The following is a 23,598-nucleotide window of genomic DNA, read 5'->3' as shown; positions in this document are numbered from 1 at the left end:
GTTACCATTATGTTGTCAACAAGTAAATGGTAGTAAAAAGCACTAGTTCCTTTACATAACTGCAAAGTAATTAAACTTTAAAGCGATCTGTAAAAAAAGGTTCCAATCGAGAGTCTAAAATTTAGCTCTCTTGAAAAACAATTTGCATGTCCCCCCCCCCCCCACCTCCATTTTTTTAGGACAGCCTTAATGATTTCTTTTGTAATTTTTTTAAAGATCAATCACATGCGAAATAATTGCAGTTGGCGATTTTTTTTATTACATATCAAAATATTCTACTTTGTTTTTTGGGGGATGGTGCTGCTGCAGGTACGGTACGGGTAAGGGTACGGCAATTTTTTTTTCTTCTAATTAAGCGTGCCGCGTATAATGTGCAGGGCGCCCCTCTTGGTTGCAACGCATGCGCGCTACTACGCATACGTAATTTGCATTTTGTTGTCAAGCACAATTTGTGTTTTGTTGTCAAGCACTCTTTCAAAAATTCTTAATCAAATTATATCTTACGAGAAAGATTTCAAACAAAAAGTACAGTTTTATATGAAGAAAAAAAATGAAATGCTAAGTAAAATTAGTCCAAAATGTGCAAAAACATTTTAAATAACACAGGCGCAAATATATCTCTCAAAATGCCATCAATTTGACGAACGAGCAACAGCTTGGAAACGGCAAAACACCGTCTCATGAATTATGCATAAAGCGTGACCAGACTTTCGACCAATCAGACGCGCCGTTCGGCCAGCTGATTTTCAGTAACAGTTTTGTATTTACGAGAAGCGGACGTCCTTGTGGTTTTCTGTCTCTCTGGAATCGCGAATATCTACAGACTTACGACAAATTCAGAATCTTCGAAGCTGAGTTGAAGATCATTTCGGCTCAAGGATGGGCTGTCCACAGTCCAGGAAGCGAAAGCGTCGTGCTCGAGGTAAGTGTTTCAGCTTTAGTTCTCAGGCTTTCACGTACGGCCGCCTTGCGATATGTGGCAAAATGGAAATTTCACGGGGCGCGCGCAGGCACTGTTTGATTGTCGTTGCTTGAGTTCTTGAGCAAAGTACACAAAAATAGCCATTGGTCTTGTAAGATTACGGTTACCGTAGATAAATTCACCTCTGTTTTGTTGATTAGTAGGCCTACGTCTTGCACAGAAAATTGTTAGGCCGTGGTAAGGTTTTGTGAGTCTTTTCTGGAATCTTGTGTGAGCTAGGCCTAGTTAAATTAAAAAAACGACAATTGCAGAATGCCCTTTTTTAGTTTTTAAGTTTCATGCCTTTCTTGTCTGCTACAAAATGTGTAGGCTAGTACTTTAGTAGGCCTAGACCAGCAAGTTAGGGGTTTTGCCGTTGTCACATTGATTTGATAAGTTGATAAATTGTCTCATGTAGTTCAGGACTTATTATTTATTGTAGGCCATGGCCTATGAATTTTCATAGCCATAAACCAAAGCCTGACCAAATTTGGATTGTTGATTTTTATTTTGTTGCTAGCAAGACATTGTTATAAAGTCACGTGGGTAATGGAGACATCATAATTCATACAGTCATGACCTCACAATGCATGATTATGTGCCCATTGTGTGGTCACATTCAGTGTTTGTGATGACATTGACAGCACAAGACAAGAATGAATAGCATGTCCCTTGTAAACAAATTAACAGGCTACAACTTGTAGGGTCTACAACTTTGAACAAGGTTTTTTTATGGATGATAAACAAAGCCAAACCTGTTGGGTAACTGGTAAACTTAAAGATTATGATGGGAGTTGAACAATTATGCTAGTTTAAACCTAATGTCCCTCTGACTGACAGTTTAGTGAGACAAGGATAACAAAATGGGAGAAAAAAAATAATCATCTTTATAAAACATGTTAAGACAGTTGTTGGCCCTACCTATGCATTTAATTTGGACTAAAAAAAAGGAAACACATTCCACACAAGTCATTGCAAACAAGTTAGCAAGTTTGTGAAGAGGGTTAGATGGATATTATTATTATTAAGGCCAAGTAAAAAAAAATTAACCAGTTTCCCGTCCCTGCCTCCTTCTTTTTTTCTCCGAGCCGCTTTTTTTTTCTATTTTGTTAAAATCAATCATTTGCAATATACACAATGTATTTAGGTTTTCATGTCCTCCCAGCAAAATTGTAGCTATGCAAGCCAACTCAAGATTAGAATTTGTTACGGCTAATTTGGACACAAAATTATCGGGAAAAGAGTCAAGAAAATGAAAGAATCATCTCGGAAAATGCACCATCTGCAGAAAAAAAGGACCTCTTCCTCCCTTTTTTTTCTCTCAAAAAGTCAAGATGAGCAACTGTTTTTTTTTTACTTGGCCTAAGAAATAACCTTAGGCCTAATGGTAGAAATAAGAAATTGTCTCACAGCACTACTGTAAGTTATCAAAAGGACTTTGAGGTCTCCTCTGAAGGATTTCTCTTGTTTTGGGGTCATCCTATAACTGTCGGATCCACTTCCTGGGAGCTGACATCTATGGTTTAATGCAGTCATCCCCCAAGAGTGATTATGAATAGCCTGTAGACTGCCTACTAAACAAATTTTAAAAAAAATACAAGTTATTGGTAATGGTACTCAAATGGCAAATTAAAAAGTACCAAGGTAACAGGGACAGGAAAATTGTCATACTTCGGAAGCTAAATTAATACAATGACCCACTTAGACTGGATGAAGACCTTACACAAACACAAAGAACCCCCCCAAAATTACACATTTTCCTAAATATTCTGGTCAAATATAATTGTTGTTGTCTTAGAATCTGGCAAGGAGCACCAGCAGCTTTCCAAGAGTGCTTTGAAGAAGCAAAAAAAGGTAAGTCGACAATTATAAAATGAACATTTCAGGAAATTTTATTCAAATTTGCAGTCCACCAAATGTATACACTCTGCAAATGTTTCGATGTTTTTAAGATACGGTTTCAAGTTAAGTATCATTACAAATATTGTATTTGGCTGTCAGATGTTTCATGTAACCAAAGATACTAATGGAATGATCTTGTATAAAATATGCCACTCATCTGTAAGACCTTTGAGGAATTAAAAAGGGGTAATACTTCAAAACACGAGTTAGCATTCCCATTAGATCCTTAAGAGTGAGAAAAACTGCTGCAGTTAGGTACAATGCAAATGACTTGAACTGTGACAAAGGCACTGTTTTGTTGTTCATCCCATTACTTCTGACTGATGTACAGTTGACTCTCGTTAATATCTCTGTTAATACAAATTCTGGCTAAAGCCAACATCCTCGGACCCGACTATGCATATTATGTGCACAATGAATGGGACAGGCACTCTGCCTAATACACAATTCTGATATAACAAACATTTTGGTAGGTCCGGCTGAGTTTGTATTAACGAAAGTCGACTGCATATATGTACATGAATTGACTTGTGATTTACCGGTGCAAGACAATGAAAGCCCAAGGAGATTCTCTTGTATCTCCCCTCCAGGCTAAGGCCAAGATGGCCAAGGCCCTGGCCGATACCAAGGCGAAGGGTGATGCTGAGCTGAGAGCTGTAGCTCTGGCCGTAGCTGGACTTGGTGAGTTGTAACATCTCAGGCCTTCCATTACTTGCTTTTTTGGGGGGTTTTCTGGTGGGGGGGGGGGGACAGATCGCCCTCCGAAATGATGTATCATGTAAATTAAGCCGCTGTATGATGTATTGTGTACACAATCTGTGAAAAACATGACATTTTAAAATACAAGTGCTAAGAAAAATTTCTATTTTGGGAGCTAAAAAGTAATTTGTATTGAATATTATAATTCCAAGAATGTTTTGTCAATTCTGTAGGAGGGGTCCAGCTGCCTGCCATTACCAGCAAGCAAACCCCTGAGCAAACCCCTGAGCAAACCCCAGAGCAAACCCCAGAGCAAACCCCAGAGCAAACCACCACCATCCCTGAGCAATCCCTGACCGATGATGAGCATACTACCCCTGAGGGAATCCTGAAGGTCTGATATTACTTTTTTTGTCAAAGCAAATTTGAAAGTTTCGAAGTCTTAGATGTAAGGGTTGTGGCTTCATTATGGCTGCTTAGGCCGAAAAAAATTATTCTGCTTCCAATTACATGGCATTTGAATATAGGGTATAGGTAGGTAGGGAATTTTTTTTTTGCCAATTATTTTTGTGTGCAATCATATGGAGGCGCCAAGGGTAAAAGGTAGAAATTGGGGGTTTGGAGTGTTTTTTTTTTCTCATTTTTTTCCAATAAAAAGATTAGGGTAGGGGCTGTCAGAATAGGGTAGGTAGGGAAACTGGAAGCAGAACAATTTTTTTTTTTTTGCCTTAAAAGAACTTCTTTTGATATTTGCATTATTGCCAAGAAATCAAAATAGAACAATAGAACAAGCGTAGCATGGGTGTTTGACAAATTAAGCATTAATAAGTATGTAAAAAAAAGTAAAATTTTATCAACCAAATTTACTACATCCAAGGACAAGCAGAACTTTTTGCCCGAGGCCTTCCTTAAGAAGTATATGAAACAAAATGAGCATTCAAAGTTTCAACTTCAGGTTATTAAGATCACAGATATTGAGATCATATTCCCTTCTCTTTTACAGGAAATGAAGGAAGAGACAAAGAAGGAGATAAAGTCGCCCAAAGGAATGATGACTACTGATTCTTCTGTCGCAGCTGCCATCACTGATGCAGTTGCCAAGGTGATCAGCGACGATGCCGTGAGCAAGAGCGAGGACCTGAAGGCCATCCTGGGACTGACCCAGGTACGCATTTTTAGAAGAAAAACAAGTCACTCTGCTGTTTCAGATTTGAACCTGTAACCCCGCAGTGACAAGCTCAGTGGTTGCAAGGTTTAGACTTGTGCACCAGTCAATAGGAGGCTGTGACTTCACCTACTCGAGCCAGCTTCTCACAAGCTCTCAGAGAGTACCGTACTTGTAAAAAATACATTGGTGAAGGGCAAACCCCAATATTAAAACTTGTTGCAAAAAGATTACATTTTTTGAGAGGTAAATTTGGACAGAAACCACTGCTTCAATCTGGTGCTTCATAAACTTTCATTATCGTAGCCAAATAGATGTGACCGGTATTTATAGAAACAAGAGATAATTTGTTCAAATCCTGGTACTTTGTAACAACGTATTTTGTGGTCATGTCCATTTCAAGTCCTCACAAGTCCTGCCAAGTCCATCTAAGTCAATCAGAAGTCATCCAGTCCCAGCTCAACTCACAAATTATTCAAACTGAACTAGACAGCTGAATTCCTTTGTTTTTGTTCATCCACTATTATTTGTGAAATGACTTCTGATTGACTAAACTACACTGCTTTAACCCTTTTGGTATTTATTGTGCCTTGTCTGGGTTTCTCTTTATTGCCAATTTCTTTAATGAGCCTTAATTCTAATGGTTCCCTCTCATGACAGGCTACCCTGGCCACTGAGCGTCCTACCAGCTCCGCATCCATTGGGCCTAGACTGATCGTTGTCAATGAGGCCGACATCTGCATTGACAACACCGCGGAGAAACCATCCAATGCTACTCCAAAACCCGAGGTGGGTTGCTTTGTCGTTAATTTTAATATTTGTCTCAAAAACTTTGAGAACGGAAGTGGCGATAAGAATTATAGCAACGGTGGTGATGATGGTGATTATGCTAATGGTGGGACAAATGGAGGAGCTGATGAATAATATGAAGTGAAGACACTGACAATGAAGGGCAATGCAATCAAGGACAGGTTAACTAATGAGTGATTATTTATCGACTTTGAGCCAAAGTTTTTATATTAAAGTGAGAACATCTCCAGTCAAATTTCTTGGTCCAGGCAACCTGCTATACATGATAAGACATGAAACAATTGTCATGTTGTCGAATATTTGATGCAACTGACCTGTAGGCTGTTCCTGAATAGCCAAAGTGACTAGCCAAATGATAGTCAACTGTTCTGATAGAGTAGCGAAGTGTACTGCGTATGTTCAGAACCATAGCTTTTCGTATATGAAGACATCAGCACACAAACCAGAGCAAATTAAGACAGCTGACATCACACTTCGGTTCTCTATTTGAGTGAATTAAGCTAAACACTAGTTGACCATGGCATGTGGTTAAACTCTCAATTACAATGCCCATGACTAATTGAAACTTATATACAATGTGTAGGCACTGATCAAGGAGCCAACTATCGCCGACAACGAACATGCAGCTTTTGTTGCCCCGGTGAGTGTGAAAGGAGATATCAAGATCAAGGGAGAGGATGACAAGGCTAATGATCAGGTAAGAGTCGTTATTACCAATAAAGAAATATTTTTTGTTTTTAAGATGATAATTTTTTTATGGGGGAGGGTTGCATCACCCCCCCCCCCTCGCTGGATGGACTTGTGATGACTTGTGATCCATTACATGCAACAAGACTAAAGATGTGTCTTGAAATGGTAGCATTAAGAAATATTGTCATAAATATCAAAACAACAAACAAAAATGAGGTGTTATGAAAATTCAAAGGAAGGTTGGTCCATTCAACTAAATTTTGAAAGCAGTACACTCACGCCAAACAATATAATTATAAGTTTCTGTCATGTGTACACGGCTGATCTACACTTTGAAAATGGAGTAAAACACACACAAAATTAAAACGTTTTAACACCAAATGAACCTGTTTTAATTCAAAAATTGTTACTTGATCAAAGCTGTGTCTGTATTGCGTGCCCACATTTGCTTTTACTTTTCAAGACTTTTTAATGTGAGTATTCTTCTGTCTTCAGATCGATGACTCTTCCAGCAACCTGACACTGGAGGCTGCTAACCTTGTGGAGGCCGTCTTTGCCAATCTGGACAAAGATGAGCTGAATGCGCCTCAGCCAGAGGTGCTAGACTCTGCAGCTGATGAGGTAAGTCAATATAACTGCAAGTCAACATCAAGGTGACCGTAGTCAGGCCAAATTTACTTGGAAATGTTACGGCTGCCTCTAAATTGCTTATCAAGAGTTGTCTAGGTCCTCTTTGATTACAGCTATGCTGGCATATGCTGACAATTACGTAGACAAACAAGCTCTGGACACATGTAGGACTATTGTGGACCTGTTTAACAGAAAACAAGAGACATGTTCACATTAAGCAGGAGATATCCAAAATAGTTCTATATGTGCCTGAAAATCAGATGTTGAAGTATACACTTATGATAAATCTCCTTCATTAAAAACCGACACCTCTGGCTATAGGATCTGATCATGAAAACTCTTTGAACCGACACATGATACAAAAGCAAGTTGGTTCACCCAGTACATATAGCTATAATGCCCAAGCCTGTACTGATTTTGCCTAATAAGAGCGTCAGGTGTACAGTTGCAATATGTTTTGTGTACATGCCAAACTCCCTCTTTTCACTTTTATAAAAAAAAAAATTATGAGCGGGATATTGTGCAATGTGAGTCCATAGCATTAAACATGACTTTTTGTTTTCGATGGTCATAGATTGCTGCAGCAGAGCAGGCAGCCATCCTGGAGCAGGAGGCTGCTTATCTTGTGGATGCTGTCTTTGACAGCTTGGATAGAGAGGATGAGGACGACGACGGGACATCAACACTGGCCACTGATGTGGTGGGTTCTATTTTGAAGCAATTTGGATATGTCCATCAGATTTGGAAATATTTTATGCAGTTTGATTTGAATGGGAACAAATCTAAAAAATATAGCCATGTAACACAGTTGCAATGAACTTCAAAGTTAAATTTTAAAAAAATTAAATAACCATTATACCCAGTGGAGTTGTAAAATCAAATGATCACGAGTCATTACGAGTCAATCATGAGGCAACAGCCTGATCCAGTAAGCCCCGCCTCCCAGTAGAATGTTTTGAACTATCACAGCTGTGATTTTCCAACCAATGCCCCACATAAGTACACAAGTTTGTATTTGACATGCACAATTTGAACATGTAGTGTACGAATAAAAGGGCGGATATATGGGGGAAGGGAAGAGTTCATGGTTCGGTGTATTACATTTTACTCCCAGGCCGAGCCTGAACTCAAGTGGCAAGCTGCTCGATAAACTGTGACAAAGAGACTCCTAAATGAATTTGTAAATTGTGACCTTGCATTGGATTGATTTGTGATTGACTTGTAGATTGAATTAACTTGATTTCAGAATCTTTTTTGAGATACTGCCTTAAGAAAATTGTAAAAATATCTGACGTCCCCACAAACATAAGGCAATTGTCCAACATGATCTACACCATAATACACATTAACTATACTTTCAATATTTGATGACAATACTTCACAGCCCATGGATGTAGAAGCATCTTTCAATCTGGCTGACGACGCAGCCGAAATTGTGAATGCTGTCCTGGCCCGTGTGACTGCAGACTTGCAGTATGAAGGGCAGACCGCTGGTACTGACATCCAGACAGTTGACATGGTAAGATAGAGCAAATACACTATTTCAACAACTTTTACAAACTTTCCAAAAGTTTAGAACCTAAGTGCATATAAGATTTATATTTTTCAGAACAACAAATTCTTGGCAATCGCAAAAGAGGAGTCATCGATACTGCAAGAGTTTTTCAAAAACAGGGTTTGTGTGTATGAGTTTCTTCAAAACCAAAAAAACAAATCCTGAGTGACTCTACCCCAACATGGAAAAATACTTGCAAGGAAATGTGCTTTTGTCAGGATATGTTCAGCAACATTTGAATTTCAGCAAGAAGACTGAAAGGAAAATTATAGTATAATGCTTGTTACATGATCGTCTTCATCAGGCCACTGACACAGTGCAGCAGACACCACGCAGCCTGGACCTAGAGGCTGCCAAGCTTGTGGATGCCTGCCTCACTAGTATCACAGAGGAGGAAATGGAAATGCAAACTGCTTCTACTACCACAGCAGTTGAGGTGGTAAGCCCATTAGAAGTAACAGTTTGAATTTCTTGAATAATTTGTTTTAAAATGTCTAATGATGAATAAACTTTATAAGACATGACAGGCAGAGAGAGATAACTGCATTTTACAATCACCAACAAGTTGTGTACATAAATTGGTTATATCAGGTACATTGTTTTCTTATAATTTGAAACAAAGTGAAGTGTAAGCTGAAATAATTAGTGAAAATTGAGTCTAAAAGATATTAATTCTGGCAACAAGCATCTGCCTTCATTTTCCGACCTTTGATGACCTCCTCTTTTATAAACTACCATTCCTCATTGTTACATTTTCAGCAGCCTCGTGATGATCTCAAGGAGGAATCCAAGCAGTGCAACCTGGACCAACAGGCTGCAGAAATGGTTGGTGCCGTGCTTGCCAGCATTGCCACAGAGGACAAGATCACAACCCTGTCTAAGGTCACGTCCACAGCCACTGATGTGGTAAGTATAAACAACAAGATTCATTACTAGTTGTACTTTTCGAATTTGATCAAACTTGAAAGTTCGATTCAACCCTCAAATTGTATCTTATTTTATATCAACAGACTTCCAGCACTGCATCAGTTGACGCAGCCGAGTTGACACGTATCATCTTGAGCGGGTTGAAGAAATCAAGCATCAACCTTCCTCGCCCGACCTCTGAGATGTCAACTCAGACTTGTGAGATGTCCATTCAGACTGATGACGTAAGTCAAACCAACATAACATAACTCTGATCATATGACTTTTTGGTTGAACTCCTTCCTTTGCAAGTACATAGAACTGGTCAAACTTGTATGAGATTTCCTTTTTTTTAAAGCGAACCATTAAATGAAAACCACATTTACATCAAATGCACTTGCAGATGTCCTACTTCTTATATTTAAATGACCTTTGGGATAAAATTTACTCTTTTCTTTTTCAGATCATGAGTGAGGAGGCGAGTCCATCAAAGAAGCCTTCAGCTGTATCTAAGATCAAATCGGCCATCAAGTCGGCATCCAAGAAGAGCCGAACAGCCCTTCTGGGCAAAAAGGATAAACAGAATGAGGACAAGAAATCCAGTGGGATTGGCAAGAACATCAAATGTGACAAGGCTTCCGGCAAAGGCAAGACCAAGTTGGCCGATAGTAAGAAGCCCGCCCGCGATGTGAAGAAGTCCACGAGCCGTCGCAAGAAGTCTCCCACTGTCGATCGTAAGAAGTCAACAACTGATGAGCTGAAAGCCCGCAACGCATCAAGCAGGATGCTAAAGCTCAAAGAGGCTGCAAATGGCACCTCTTCAAGTTCCACAGCCACCAGCTCAAAGGGCAAACAGATCGCCACTAAGAAGTCAGAGGCTTCAAAAAATGTCAAGAAGTCTACCACTGCTGCAGGAAGTACTACCAAGGGTAAAGCAAAACCTGCTGAGAAGTTGAAGGCTTCCAAGAGCTCTTCCAGTCCTCGCAAAGGTGGCAAACATAAGTCACCAAACAACTCTGTGAGTGCCAACACGGCAAAAAATAAAGAGAGCAGTCTATCTGCCAACAATTTGCCAGATGAAAAACAACAACCCAAAACAGCAAGTGTGACCAATAAGGCAACGAAAGCACGTGACAACTCGACCATGAAATCCAAGTCGTCCCGCAACCTGAAGCCAGGTCGAGTGAGCTTCCAAGCACCACAGGATGTTGCCTCTTCCCCAACTGCCCATCGCAAAGTAATGCAGGCCTCCACTGTGGAAAGCAAGGATGGTTACATTGCTCTCACATCCACTGACTGTCCCCGCTCTTCCAAGATGAGTACCAAGCACCAGAAACATCTCAGAAAAGGTGTAAAGTCCATCTCGAGTGAGGGTCCTCCCCGCAGAGCCAACTCTGCCCAACGAGCCCATGGACCAAAGACATCTTTGGCCATGCTTGCTGATGCCAGGCCCAGTACAGTGTTGGCCACTCAGATGGAATCTGCCACCATCGCCGAACAGCTACGTTTTCAAGGATCTGACGGAAGTGCCATGGGTGACAACATCGAGGTGATCAGGGAAAACAGTGTCACACATCAACTGTCCTTAGAAGACCAACCTTTGGACCAACTCCAGCAGGATGCCGTCGCTGCAGTGAATTTCAACAATCAAGAACATCAGCAACAGGATCAAGTGCAGATTCAGCTGACGCATGGCAATGATACCAATGCTGTTGGCTATTCAACAGTACAGTCATCTACAGTATCGCCAGTAGCTGTTGAAGGGGATGGTTGTGCCCATTCCATCACGCAGCCAAGAAGCAGGCCATCCACTGGCAAGATAACTCCTGTCTCAAGTGCACACCTCCTTGCAGCAAAGAAACCATCAAGCAGCATCCTGGATTGCTCCCGCATCCAGAGCAGGAGACCACATTCCAGTGAGTCCCGCGTTCGGGACACTCCAGAGATCCCAAACAAGAATGACATCCTGGATTCTGGAAGTCCCCGTGGGAGGAGTCCTCTCAGAAGAGCCTCAAAGACTCCAACTCCGACAAAGATGCCTTCCAAGAAGCCATCAAGTGATATCCTGTGCAGCCCCGGTCACCTTATCAGAGATGCTGCAAGCGCTGTAGAGAAGCAGCGACGGATGAAGAGTAGATCCACCACCCCCTCCGCCACACCCGGTCATCTGACACCTGTTGGCGGTGGTGGAGAGTCTCCTCGTCAGGAGACCGCTGAGGTGCAGCTTGGCTGCACCCAGCGCAGCCATTAGAAAACCTAATAAAAAAAATGTGGGCAGTTCCTCTCTATATAATGTTTACTTTATGTCACATCCGTAATTAGAAATGGCAATTTTATGCTAAGTCAAAAAAGGGTGTTCGCTCTTGAAGCTGGTAAATGTGGAAGTGGTGTTCTCTTCTTTTGTAATCTCAAAAAAAAAAAAGTCTTACAACTTTTGTCATATCTTTAGCCTTAAAACGCTTTTCATCTCAATACCCTAATTTTTTTTTTCGAATCTAGCAATGAACTTTATTTTCATCTGCAGCCTTAACACTTTTTTCATCTCTAGCCTTAAAACTTTTTTTTTTTTTCTAGTCATAAAACGTTTTTCATCATTCTCTGGTCTTAAAACAGTTTTTACCTCTAGCTTGAAATATTTTTGAAACTAGCTTTACAACTGTTTCTCATAACTAGCCTTTCACTTTTTTCATCTCTAGTCTTAAGCCTTTTGCCACCTATAGCCTTAAAACCTTTTGATACTACCCTTAAAACAATTTGATACTAGCCTTAAAACGTTTGATACTACCCTTAAAACCTTTTGATACTAGCCTTGAGCCTTTTTGATACTAGCCTTAGCACTTTTTGATACTTGCCTTAAAACCTTTTGATATTAGCCTTGAGCCTTTTTGATACTAGCCTTAACACTTTTCGATACTAGTCTTAAAACTTTTTGATACTAGCCTTAAAACTTTTTGATACTAGCCTTAAAACTTTTTGATACTAGCCTTTAAACTTTTTGATACTAGCCTTGAAACTTTTTAACTGTTTTTATACTGCCTTAAAACGTTTCGACACTAGCCTGAAAACTTTTTGATACTAGCCTTTAAACTTTTTGATACTAGCCTTGAAACTTTTTGATACTAGCCTTGAAACTTTTTGATACTGTCCTGAAAACGTTTTGATACTAGCCTTAAAACTTGTTAATACTAACCTTTAAACTTTTTGATACTAGACAAGACTTTTTGATACTTGCCTTAAAATTTTTGATGCTTGCTTTAAAAATTTTGATACTAGCCTTTAAACTTTTTGATACTAGCCTTAAAACCTTTTGATACTAGCCTTGAAACTTTTTAACTGTTTTTATACTGCCTTAAAACGTTTCGACACTAGCCTTAAAACTTTTTGATACTAGCCTTGAAACTTTTTGATACTAGCCTTGAAACTTTTTGATACTGTCCTGAAAACGTTTTGATACTAGCCTTAAAACCTGTTAATACTAACCTTTAAACTTTTTGATACTAGACAAGACTTTTTGATACTTGCCTTAAAAATTTTTGATGCTTGCTTTAAATTTTTTGATACTAGCCTTGAGCCTTTTTGATACTAGCCTTTAAACTTTTTGATACTAGCCTTAAAACGTTTTGATACCAGCCTTAAAACCTTTTGATAGTAGCCTTGAGCCTTTTTGATACTAGCCTGAACACTTTTTGATACTAGCCTTAAAACTTTTTGATACTAGCCTTAACACTTTTCGATACTGGCCTTAAAACTTTTTGATACTAGCCTTTAAACTTTTTGATACTAGCCTTAAAACTTTTTGACACTTGCCTTTAAACTTTTTGATACTAGCCTTAAAACTTTTTGATACTACCCTTAAAACTTTTTGATACTTGCCTTAAAACCTATTGATACTAGCCTTAAAACTTTTTGATACTAGCCTTAAAACTTTTAAAAACAAGCCTGAAAACTTTTTGATACTAGCCTTAAAACTTTTTTATACTGGCCTGAAAACTTTTTGATACTTGCCTTATAACCTTTTGATACTAGCCTTGAGCCTTTTTGATACTAGCCTTAACACTTTTCGATACTAGCCTTAACACTTTTCGATACTAGCATTACAACTTTTTGATACTAGCCTTAAAACTTTTAAATACAAGCCTGAAAACTTTTTGATACTAGCCTTAACACTTTTTATACTGGCCTGAAAACTTTTTGATACTTGCCTTATAACCTTTTGATACTAGCCTTGAGCCTTTTTGATACTAGCCTTAACACTTTTCGATACTAGCCTAAAAACTTTTTGATACTAGCCTAAAAACTTTTTGATACTAGCCTTAAAACTTTTAAGCCTTAAAACTTTTTGATACTTGCCTTAAAACCTTTTGATACTTAAAACTTGTTGATACTAGCCTTAAAACTTTTTGATACTAGCCTTAAACTATTTGATACCAGCCTTAAAACTTTTTTATACAAGCCTGAAAACCTTTTTATACTTGGCTGAAAAGTTTTTGATACTAGCCTTAAAACCTTTTGATACTAGCCTTAAAACTCTTTTGATACTTGCCTGAAAAGTTTTTGCTACTAGCCTTACAACTTTTGATACTAGCCTTAAAACTTTTTGATACTAGCCTTAAAATTTTTAATACTAGCCTTAAAACTTTTTGATACGTCAAGCCTTAAAACTTTTTGATAAGTCTAGCCTTAAAACTTTTCGATGCTAGCCTTAACGATTGTAATCTCTAGCCTGACAATTGTTTCTCATTTCTAGCCTTTCACTTTTTTTCATCTCTAGTTTTTAAGCCTCTTTCAACTATAGCCTTACAACTTTTTGATACTAGCCTTAAAACTGTGGTAATCTCTAGCCATAATTTTTTTCTTTCTAGCCTTAACACTTATTGCATCTCTAGCCTTAAAACCTTTTGTCATATCTAGCCTTTAAACCTTTCTTCATCTCTACCGTAAAGACTGATAGCACCACTTGCAGCTAATTTGACGAACAGTTTATGGTCAACTTTTACTCATCTATCAACCTGGATAATTTTTATGGACATTACTGTAAAAAATAATTGATTACAAGTCTAAGCAAATTATAAGAGACTCGCATAAAATTGCCATACCACCATTGCCAATATTTTTAGTCAGATTAAGTTCACTTCAGTGAAATAATTCCATTGACTCAATTTCCTTCAATATTTCTGACTTAGGACAACGAAACAATTTAACTTAATTACGGATGTGACATAAGTATCTGGATCCTGAGATGGGCTAATAGGTACCCAATATTACAATAAGAAAAACAATTTAACTAAGCACAATGATGAACCTTCTTATTGCATATTTATATTCTTCCATCCAAAGTTAAACGTGCCTTCTGCCCAGCCTATGTGAACAAATACTGGATCCGCCCTAAACATTATATAGAGAGGAACTGCCCATAGTGATTATGTGTGTGCATGTTTGGTTATAAGTTTAGTGTAGGACTTCTGAAATGTTCTTTGTCAAATTCTGATGTGCGCCACCTTGCCAGGATTTATCAAGAAAACGTCCTGCACATTACCGTGACATCCAACTGGAACAGTGTATAACCAAACATGCACACACAAGTTGTAATTAATGAAGCAGATTGTGTTATTCGATGCGAATAACAGGCTTCTTCAGTCACATTTTTTTCCCAAACTGATCTAAAAAATGTGGCTGACATAACATAACACCTCCGGGTTTCTGTTTAGTCAACTGATACAAATCCACACCCATACTAGCATTAACATTCACAATGCAATAATAATATTGTGCAAAAACTGTTATCCATATTGCAGCCTACATTTAAGAACAAGTGTAGGGCCTACAAGTTCACAAGGAACACAATGTGAACCCTTTAATGTTTCAAAGGAGTATCATCTGTTGTACATTACCACAAAGGCGACTACGACTCAAGAAAGCTTGTACGGTTTGACATGTGTACCCTGAAAGAAAGCCTTTTTTTTGCCAACTCTATCCTTACAACTTTTTCTCCCGAACTATTTCTCTCTATAGAACTTTTTTCATTTCTACCCTCGGAAGAAACTTTCTTTTCCCATCTTGACCTTATTGGCAACTTTCTTTCATCTCTATTCTTAAAAGAATATTTTTCTTCTCTACCATTAGAGAAACTTTGTTTTCCATCTTGACTCTTAGAACAAAACTGTTTCCCTTTCTCTAGCCCTTTCTCTTTTTATAGTCTTAAACCTTTTTTATCTCTAGCCTTTTATAACTTTTTTATCTCTAGCCTTTTCTAACCTTTTTTATCTCTAGCTTTTTATAACCTTTTTTATCTCTAGCCTTTTATAACCTTTTTTATCTCTAGCCTTTTCTAACCTTTTTCATCTCTAGCCTTTTATAACCTTTTTTATCTCTAGCCTTTTATAACCTTTTTTATCTCTAGCCTTTTATAACCTTTTTTTTTATCTCTAGCCTTTTATAACCTTTTTTATCTCTAACCTTTATAACTTTTTTAATCTCTAGCCTTTTATAACCTTTTATCTCTAACCTTTTGTAAACTTTTTTATCTCTAACCTTTTTATACCCTTTTTTATCTCTAGCCTTTTTATAATCTGTTTTATCTCTAGCCTTTTATAACCTTTTTTATCTCTAGCCTTTTATAACCTTTTTTTATCTCTAGCCTTTTATAACCTTTTTTATCTCTAGCCTTTTATAACCTTTTTTATCTCTAGCCTTTATAACCTTTTTTATCTCTAGCCTTTTATAACCTTTTTTATCTCTAGCCTTTTATAACCTTTTTTATCTCTAGCCTTTTATAACCTTTTTTATCTCTAGCCTTTTATAACCTTTTTTATCTCTAACCTTTTATAACCTTCATTTTATTCCAGCCTTTTATATCCTTTTCTATCTCTAGCCTTTTATAACCTTTTTTATCTCTAGCCTTTTATAACCTTTTTCATCTCTAGCCTTTTATAACCTTTTTTATCTCTAGCCTTTTATAACCTTTTTCATCTCTAGCCTTTTATAACTTTCTTTACCCATCTTGACCTTATTGGCAACGTTTTTTTTTATCTCTATTCTTAAAAGACTATTTCTCTTCTCTACCATTGGAGAAACTTTGTTTTCCATCTTGACTTTTAGAACAAAACTGTTTCCCTTTCTCTAGCCCTTTCTCTTTTTATAGTCTTAAATCTTTTTTATCTCTAGCCTTTTATAACTCTTTTATCTCTAGCCTTTTATAACCTTTTATCTCTAGCCTTTTCTAACCTTTTTTATCTCTAGCTTTTTATAACCTTTTTTATCTCTAGTCTTTTATAACCTTTTTTATCTCTAGCCTTTTATAACCTTTTTTATCTCTCGTCTTTTCTAACCTTTTTTATCTCTAGCCTTTTATAACCTTTTTTATCTCTAACCTTTATAACTTTTTTAATCTCTAGCCTTTTATAACCTTTTATCTCTAACCTTTTATAACTTTTTTAATCTCTAGCCTTTTATAACCTTTTATCTCTAACCTTTTGTAACCTTTTTTATCTCTAACCTTTTTATAACCTTTTTTATCTCTAGCCTTTTTATAACCTGTTTTATCTCCAGCCTTTTATAACCTTTTTTTTTATCTCTAGCCTTTTATAACCTTTTTATCTCTAGCCTTTTATAACCTTTTTTATCTCTAACCTTTTATAACCTTCATTTTATTCCAGCCTTTTATATCCTTTTCTATCTCTAGCCTTTTATGACCTTTATACCTCTAGCCTTTTATAACCTTTTTCATCTCTAGCCTTCCATTACCTTTTTCATCTCTAGCCTTTTATAACCTTTTTCATCTCTAGCCTTTTATAACTTTCTTTACCCATCTTGACCTTATTGGCAACGTTTTTTTCATCTTTTTTCTTAAAAGACTATTTTTCTTCTCTACCATTGGAGAAACTTTGTTTTCCATCTTGACTTTTAGAACAAAACTGTTTCCCTTTCTCTAGCCCTTTCTCTTTTTATAGTCTTAAACCTTTTTTATCTGTAGCCTTTTATAACTTTTTTTATCTCTAGCCTTTTATAACCTTTTATCTCTAGCCTTTTCTAACCTTTTTTATCTCTAGCTTTTTATAACTTTTTTATCTCTAGCCTTTTATAACTTTTTTTATTTCTAGCCTTTTATAACCTTTTTTATCTCTAGCCTTTTATAACCTTTTTTATCTCTAGCCTTTTATAACCTTTTATATCTCTAGCCTTTTATAACCTTTTTTATCGCTAGCCTTTTATAACCTTTTTTTATCTCTAACCTTTTATTACCTTTTTTATCTCTAACCTTTTATAACCTTTTGTATCTCTAACCTTTTATAACCTTTTTTTATCTCTAGCCTTTTATAACCTTTTTTATCTCTAGCCTTTTATAACCTTTTTATCGCTAGCCATTTACATAACCTTTTTTTATCGCTAGCCTTTTGTAACCTTTTTTATCTCTAACCTTTTATAACCTTTTTCATCTTTAACCTTTTATAACCTTTTTTATCTGTAGCCTTTTATAACCTTTTTTATCCTGAGCCTTTTATAGCCTTTTTTAATCTCCAGCCTTTAATAACATATTTTTATCTCTAGCCTTTTATAATTTTTTTTATCTCTAGCCTTTTATAACCTTTTCTATTGCTAGCCTTTTATAACTTTTTTCATCTCTAGCTTTTTATAACCTTTTTTTTCATCTCTAATCTTAAACCTTTTCTATCTCTTCCCTAAGTGTTTTTGCTCCATCTTTACCCTTCCATCTACCCTCGGAAGGAAGATTTTTCCATCTGTACCCTTTCTGGAACTTTTTCATCTGTTTCCTATATTTCTTTCTCTACCCTTAGAAGAAACGCTTACGTTTCTTTCCTCTGTGGATTTTTCCACCTTTACCCTTTAAAGAACCCTCTATTTTAATCTTTATACTGACAAGTCACTTTCCTACCAGAAGGAACTTTGTTTTTTACATGTATACCCTTCCAAGCAACCTCTTCTTTCTATGGGGCTTAGAAGATACTTGCAAATCATCTGACAGTTGTTGGACAGTATCTTCATGGGATTTGCATATGCAGCTTATTTATTCTTCACAATAACAACCACCTGTAATTTACAAAATCATCAGTGCGTAATGTACAACCAGGATGATACTCTTTGAAGCATCAAGCATCAATGATTTAATACCTTTCATCATTGATTCCATGATGAAAACTTGAGTAACACAGTTTGTAGTGTTCATGAGAATTTCTGTCTTCAGAAATGTAACGCAATCAGCAATATATCAACTGCAACACAATCCACACTTAATGTCATTGAAAACGCTGCAGTGTCATCGGCAGTATTCTCTCTCACACACACAAAAATCAGCAACTGAGATACCATCTCCAGTGACCAAATAAGCTACGATTCCATCAGCAGTTTATGAATAACTTGCAGTACGATCAGCAGTTATTGTGATGTTTACTTTTTGATTTGCTTCCAACTCATTCTGTTGAGTGGCAAGTTTATCCACCGATTTAGAAGCCTAGACCAGCATGAGAGTTTGTATGTGTGTGGATAGGGCGAAACAAATCACTAAGAGCACAATGCCAACTTTGCATGTACTTAGTGACCTGCTCCTTAATTGGTTCCATCTTTAAAGTATCTCAGAAGTGTTGCCTGTTGTATATTTCTTGTTGGAACTTATTGTAGGGCTACATGCACTTCATTCCATCTCAACTGCCCTTAAAGAAACTCTGTTTTCCCAAACCTGCGTAAGATCTGTTTTGGGAGAAAGTGTTTCTAAGGGTTCATTCATGTAGTTCAGTAACATCTCTACAATAACTCCTGAAATGTACAACCATTGTCACCTAGGTGATACTCTGTGCTTACTTTAATGGAGCACCAAGCATCGAAGATCTAACGCTTGTCCTTGATACACTGATGCAAACTAGTCTAACATCTATATCAACTTGTAATGTTCATGATAACCAAACGCGTAAATAACAGCATCAGTCTTCCAGGTTGGTGTACCATCTTCTAACCTGGAAGGCAGACATGTATTGGTTTTTATGAACACACCACCAACAAGTTGGATTTCTGGTCTTCCATCAGGCTTCTAAACTACCAGTCTAGCACATTCTGATCGTTTTTGCAAACTGACATCAGTCCTGCAACAGAAAAACCAGCCGACATTTGTAGGATTCTAGAGATCTTTCCAAGATTTCTTCTAACATTTTCCAACGGATGTTCTAGTGGTAATTAGTGCCATCATTCCATCTTACGGACTCAGCTGTTTTTCCATCCAACAGTTCACTGTAAACAGTACCTGAAATTCCATCCTCACTGCAGTTCCAGCAGCAGTTTTGCACTTAACCTCAACACCACCAGAGGTTTGTGTAGTGCTGTTTACCTTGTGTCCACTCCTGACTTCCAACCTCCTTCCAACTGTGATAACACCAACAGTTTCTCACATTAACAGCAACTGATGAATTTCCAACTTCAGAACTGCAAATTCCATCAGCAGTTATTAACTGCAGCACCAACAGCAGTTAATGTGCTGTTAATTCTAATTTCCTTCAGTCTCAAAACTGTAACAACACCAACAGTTTTCTCCCAAACAGCAACTGAAATTCCATCTTCAGTGACAAAAGCTGCAATTCCATCAGCAGCTAAACAATAACTGCATACCATCAATAGTTATTGTGCTGTTTAGGCTTTGATTGATTTCCTCCAATCTTACAACTGTAGTAACACCAACAGTTACAGTGAACAGCCATCATAATTAACAATACTGCAAATTCCATCTGCAGTTTGTTATCACTGCAGCACCATCAGCAGTTGATTGACGTTCACTTTCAAATGCTCATTAATATTTTTGTTTAGGGATTTAGGGTCTGCTCAACCCGTTTGCTCAAATTTGCCCACACTGCCAACCTCGGCCCCCAACATGTCCCCCAAAGTCACCTCAAAAGGCCCCCTCCACTAACATCTGGCCCTTTGAGTGATGACGCCATGGGACCACTGTCCAATCCCAGTGCGTGCTGCGACACCACTGGCCTGTGATTGGATCACAGTGTATCAGTCCACTGCTCTGACTGGCCAATCGCATGCCCTCCACTGTAACATCTCACGTGTGATTGGTTGGCAGATGGTGCGACTGGATACACAATACTATTGACAATGCTTCAATAGTCTGTCCAGAGCCAGGTATTTGAATAATACTTCGCTGCTGCATATGCATCCATAAGTCTGGGACTACCTATACAAATCACAATGAACAACTCTTGTTCTTGTTAACATCATAACGGCGATTTGTACACAAATGTATTGATCCATTTCGACCCTTACGTGTTTCCAATGAGCTAACACAAAAAGCTCTTGTGCTGCAAGCCATCGTCAGACTAAAAAATCAGCAAAGAATTTAGCTCATGGAGTTTTGGTGCTTCTAACATCATATCCAATTCCGTGTGGGTCAGAAAAATCAGTCATTTTAAAGGTTCATAAAAGAAGTAAATCCCAAATGAAAACAACCCGGTTATCATTGTTGTGTTCCATTACTTCAAAAAAATTGGTGATTTACTTCATCACATCAATACTAAATTGATGTGACCTATTCCTAGCTGGATCACTGTGCTTGTACTCTGGTAATGGTACAAGTACAATTCCCTCAGGTTCAGAAACATCATGCCTTTGAGGATGAATTACCAAAACAAAAATTTAAAAAAAATGTTATGAAATATTTTTAAAAATCAACTTATCATACAGCTACAGCTCAAATCATGTTTTTATTGCCGCCTGCTTGTAGAAGTTATTGAGTGCAGATTGCACATTTCACCTTCGTCAGACCCACTGGTTAGCGATACGCTGCTGAAATAGTACAATACAATGTGTACTATTTCTCCTGTCTGCCTGACTCCAAAGTATAGTCGGGAGACATCATACCTAGATGTACATTTTTATATTTTATGTACATATCTACTCATCGTTACACAACCCATGAGCTGGGGTATCAAACTTCAATGAAGTTCTGGACATATAATCATCATTAACATTATTTCAGCTATTCCAAAGTCAGGGATATCTCTGCGTTCGGACAAGTTTACAGCAAAATTAGTATATAAGCCACAATTGGACACATGTACACATGATGTTAAGCCATCTTGACATCTGTTGTTGTTTGCAATGCTTGCCACATTTTGTTTTTAGGATTCATGTCGCATATTTCGGGTGTAACATTTAAAGAAAAAAGAAGCAAATGATTTGATCAGATAATTGTGTACATGAGATCGTTGCCATGTTTTGTAACATCACTATCATGCGTCAGTCACACTGATTTCGTCTTTCAAAATTGTACTTTCAAAAACAGAGATTTCGTATTTAACAAGACTATTTTCAAGTTACATTCAGTGTAAGGCCGGGTAATTTTTTTGTATTTATAAATGTATTTAGATGGGTTGCACAGGGTATTTAAAAAACAAAATCATGTTTCATATTCATATCATGCTTTCATTATATTTATATATATTGTAAGGGCAACAAAAATCTCTGTGGTTCTTATGCAAAATGAAAGTACAAAATGCGAAATGACTGAAATCGAAGATGATGATCATGGCTAATGCACAGTTACTGACTTTTTTACTCTCAATATCATGGGCTTGATCTATATCTGATCCGAGCAAACTCAGAACTGTTCTGAAACTTAAGCTGGGTACAATGAATTATATATCAGCTATTTAAGACTGTGTTTTCTTTAGGATCAATCAAATTTTAAAACCAAAATTCGTTTATCCACAAAATTGGGAAAAAAATCATGTTATTTATAAAAAAAATCAATATAAAATCAATATATATAATTATGAATGTGGCAAGCAATACACCTTATGTGGCAAAGGTGTTTTTTATACAAACTTTTTTATACTGAGCCTGATGAGAGGCAATATTTCAGGTTGGCCATTTCATAAAAGTTGTCCTAGGAATCCTATTCAAAAATACATAATGTTGTCTTAGGACAACTTCTATGATAAACCGGACATCATATTTGAAGAAAAAAAACTCACTGTTTCTCCACTAGGAGTTTTCCATTAGGGACACCTATAAAATTTGAAATTATCGGATTTTTAAAAACACATACAACTTTTGCAGCTTTTGGTAGGACTTAGGATGGCCAATGTAATCCTGATACACAAAACTTTTGTATATATTAAAAAAAAAAAAATGGGTCTGACTAAATAAATAAATGTAAAAAAATAAGAGTTGTGTCCGATTTTCTTTATTTTCTTTTGTTGTTTTGTGTGCTCTCCCAGTTTACTGTGACAATCTCGGGCACTAGAAATAAATCACTGATCAGCAGGAATGTTTAGTTTACTTACTTGACTGTGCCATGTTTGCAGTTGAAGTTGAACTACAGTGTGGTCCAAAAAAGTTTACATTTTTTCAGACGCAGATTTCTTGGAATTTGGGAGACAAGATATTCCTAGGCTACAGCATCTTCCTAGAAAATCCTAAAAGTTAGGAAGGGGGGACGAGATAATTACGCCCCAAGTACTGTTAGGGCTACGTAGTGTAAGGCCCTGTTCCGGGAACATGATCCACTTTTAGGTTATTTGACTTGCCAAACTAAGTACATGTAGCTCCATTATACAATATTTAAAACCAACAATAAGTGTCTTAGATAATGGGTATGGTGAGGGAATTATTGGCGGGTAAAGCTAATTAGATGAAGTCGGCATCGACACAAAATGTACGCAACACAAACTTGATGAAGATGCGCGACGCACAGTGAACACGCAAAAGTGTTGATTCGCACGTCACCAACCGTAAAACGCGTATAATGGCAATTAATTCCGCTAGCGCCACAACTTAAACGTTCAAATTTACCAAAAAAAATTATGTCCTTAGAATGTATAGGTTGAAAACGTCATTGTGGAATGATATAAAAAACACCCTTGACTCTAATTTGATCAAAACTATAAATGGGTCTCTATACCTATTTACCCAGCTATACAATCGCCCTAATTAAGCCAGTCCACTTTAATTAGTTGGGACAGTCTCAACAATAAGATTGCTACCGGAAAAACTTGTGTGCCACGCCTAGGATTCGCCCTAAGAAAGGGCGTATGGATGTATGGGAAGGGCTAATAACGTCACGTCACGCTTTGTTTACATGTGCGCTTTCCTATCGAGCCAGGTGGGACGCGCTCTCATAGGAACATGTAAACAAAGCGTGACGTCTTTAGGTCTTATTCTAGCCAATGGATTATCCTATGCTATGTGCCCATAGCGAGTATGTGGTACGGAAAAAAAAAATTGGCGTACGTGGTACGCGCGAACGCCAAAGGTACCTAGCGCCCTCCA

At 37.4% G+C, this 23,598-nt stretch overlaps 1 protein-coding gene and 1 long non-coding RNA gene across 2 annotated transcripts; one reads left to right on the top strand and one right to left on the bottom strand.

Moving 5' to 3' along the window:
• The first annotated feature begins 716 nt into the window (after positions 1-716).
• Positions 717-11,961, top strand: LOC119729965 (mucin-19-like). The gene is made up of 14 exons (XM_038202758.1): positions 717-922; positions 2,760-2,815; positions 3,454-3,544; positions 3,796-3,956; positions 4,581-4,727; positions 5,388-5,516; positions 6,121-6,234; positions 6,723-6,848; positions 7,432-7,557; positions 8,242-8,376; positions 8,717-8,851; positions 9,172-9,318; positions 9,423-9,563; positions 9,782-11,961. Exons 1-14 carry the CDS (start codon positions 880-882, stop codon positions 11,567-11,569), a joined length of 3,339 nt encoding a protein of 1,112 aa, XP_038058686.1. The 5' UTR covers positions 717-879; the 3' UTR covers positions 11,570-11,961.
• A 359-nt stretch (positions 11,962-12,320) lies between these two features.
• Positions 12,321-14,325, bottom strand: LOC119730190. The gene is made up of 2 exons (XR_005271348.1): positions 13,913-14,325; positions 12,321-12,622 (listed from the first exon to the last, which is right to left on the bottom strand). It is a non-coding gene; the product is annotated as an uncharacterized LOC119730190 (long non-coding RNA).
• Positions 14,326-23,598: the final 9,273 nt, after the last annotated feature.

Source organism: Patiria miniata, unplaced genomic scaffold, assembly GCF_015706575.1.
Source record: "Patiria miniata isolate m_02_andy unplaced genomic scaffold, ASM1570657v1 HiC_scaffold_22, whole genome shotgun sequence".
NCBI classification, from domain to species: Eukaryota; Metazoa; Echinodermata; class Asteroidea; order Valvatida; family Asterinidae; genus Patiria; species Patiria miniata.
This window is presented reverse-complemented; position numbering and strand designations above follow the sequence as displayed.